The sequence below is a fragment of the Aphanomyces invadans genome, assembly GCF_000520115.1.
Source record: "Aphanomyces invadans strain NJM9701 unplaced genomic scaffold supercont1.21, whole genome shotgun sequence".
Taxonomy (NCBI): Eukaryota; Oomycota; class Saprolegniomycetes; order Saprolegniales; family Verrucalvaceae; genus Aphanomyces; species Aphanomyces invadans.
The window spans coordinates 1,055,486-1,057,837 of NW_008580166.1; the positions used below are offsets into that span (position 1 = coordinate 1,055,486).

At 54.5% G+C, this 2,352-nt stretch overlaps 1 protein-coding gene across 1 annotated transcript in view; it reads left to right on the plus strand.

Moving 5' to 3' along the window:
* H310_09528 (hypothetical protein) overlaps nt 1-1,132 on the plus strand; it is a 9,465-nt gene extending 8,333 nt beyond the window's left edge. The window contains exon 2 of the mRNA XM_008875624.1: nt 59-1,132. Coding sequence (XP_008873846.1) covers nt 59-1,093 — 1,035 coding nt within the window. The 3' untranslated portion in view covers nt 1,094-1,132. The remainder of the gene's footprint in view (nt 1-58) is intronic.
* The last annotated feature ends 1,220 nt before the right edge of the window (nt 1,133-2,352 follow it).

Here is a 2,352-nt window from a genome sequence, read left to right on the forward strand (position 1 = left end):
TGGCCAGACGATCTACAACGGGAAAGCGTCCGAGGCGGTCGCGTACTTTGCGTCGCAGGGGCTGCCGTGCCCGACGTACATGAACCCGACCGACTACTTCATGCGCCAAATCATCGTGCTGGACCCCCAGTCGGAGGCCGCCACACGAGTTGAAGCGTTGGTACAAGCGTGGAAGCGCCGCGAGGCCGTCGCACCTGCAGTCCACCCTGCCTTGAACTCCGACGGAGCGACGTTTGAGAGCTCGAGTTTGGGGACTGGTGGTCAACTCGTGCTGCTTTGCAAGCGCAACGTGATGCGGCTGGTGCGCGATCGGCTGAGTTTCAAGGCCCGGATTGCTCAAAACTTGTTTGTGTCCATTGTCGTGGGGCTCATCTACCTTCAACTGAAGAAAGACCAAGACGGAATCCAGAGTTTCACGGGGGCGCTCTTCTTCATGACGGTCAACCAGTTCATTGCGAACGGGATGCCCGAGTTCTCGAACGTCCCCACTGAGCTGCCGATCATGATCCGAGAGTACCATGGCGGGCTGTACCATGCCTGGGTCTGGTATGCCGCCAAGAACGTGAGCGAGCTCATTTTTCAAGTGTTTTTCCCGATGGTGTTCCTGCTGCCCATGTATTTTATGATTGGGTTTGGGGGCGATGCCGGCGTGTTCTTTTCGTTCTACGTGTTTGTGACGCTCCTGTGCAGTGCCGCGGTCGGCATGGGGTACATGGTCGGGTGCATCACTCGCCGCCCGGACGTGGCCCAGATCCTTGGGGTCCTCGTCGCCCTCCCCATGGTGATTTTTGGCGGCCTCTTTATCAACTCCAACACGACGCCCGTCTACTTTGTCTGGCTCGAGTACTTGTCGCCACTCAAGTACGGGTTTCGAGGCCTGAGCCGGGCGTTCTGGAACTCGATTGACGCCATTCCGTGCACGACAGGCCAGCACTGCCAAGCGCTGACGGGCGCCCAAGTCTTGGCCAACATGGGACTCAACAAGAACTCCATGATTGTCGACGTCGTCGCGTTGCTCTGCGTCAACGTCATGTTTCGGCTCATCGGGATCACATGGCTCTGGTGCAGCATTCGTCGAAAGGCCCACCGTTAAAACACGAATTGATTGCATCGACCTTTGCGTTGTTCATGGCAAATTCTCCGTTCCCACACATGGAATCCTTTCCAACGCTCGGTCAAATCGAGCCAACGCATCGTGTTGCTCGCTCAACAGCGCCATGACTCCGTCCAGCAGCTCTTTGCTCACGGAGTCGCAATCACCTGGGACGCCTGTAACCCCTAAACGTATCCCATGCAGTGCTAGCTTGTGGGGGAAGCGCACACCCCCCAGCTGCTCGTGACCATATCTCTAACCTACCGAGATGTGTATGTTGCGCGAAATAAGTACTTCCTAAGTTTCACTCAGCATCGAGTTCAGCAAGTGCATTGTCTCCTTCCTCGTCACGATCGCCATCAACGTAAAGTAGTTTCCATGCAACAAGGCCGCTTTGTTCCATACGATATCCGGATAAGATATCCGGATAATGCTCGAGTTGCGGCAAATTCCTGCGTTGTCAACATGGCGGCCATTGCCTTCGACACGCATGGGTTCGTGCCCTGCATTGTCTTCGCTCGATCCAGTACTTGGTCGAGAGTGGCTTTGACGATGCTTCGTATCTCTCCAAGTACGACACCCCTCGTCCATCGCCGCGCTCTGTTTTCGACCCTTGCGTCTGCAAAGGATTCGAGCTCACCAGCGCGCTGTCGTCACGTCAGCTTTACAAAGAGTTCGCGAGTTCGATGTTGTGGGCAGCATGGCGCTGTTCATTGCCGTCAATCGCAAGGACCTTGTCGAGGGATGGGATGCCTCCGAAGTCGACCACATGCATTAGTCGTTTCAACGACTGTGTACCAACCACTTTGGTTGGGCCTTTGGAATGCGTCACAAACGGTCAGCTACTCCTTGATGTTTTAGGTTACGCCCACAGTGTCCTTTTTTCCGAGAAGCTACGTCATTGCAAGACCGTCTATTGTCCAACAAGTTGACATAGGCACGAACCCAGATTCGTCGCACAGTGCTTCTAGCTACTCCAAAGATCTCAGCCACTGCGGCATGAGCCCCGTGTGGCAGCTTATTGTTTTCTCGTACAAGTGCCAGAAGCTGGTGCAAGATGGCGTTGCGATCCGTGTTGGTCAAGTCTTTGGCGCGCATTTTGGGATCTTGATGCTCAAGATTGGCCACATCCATCCGGATGACTGGGTATCCGGATATCTGGATACGATCCGTACATTGATGTTGTCCTTGTTCTCTTGGATAAAGTATGTAATTTTTGTTTCGGCATCGAAATTCTCGGTGTTGTCTGTTTTGGTGGG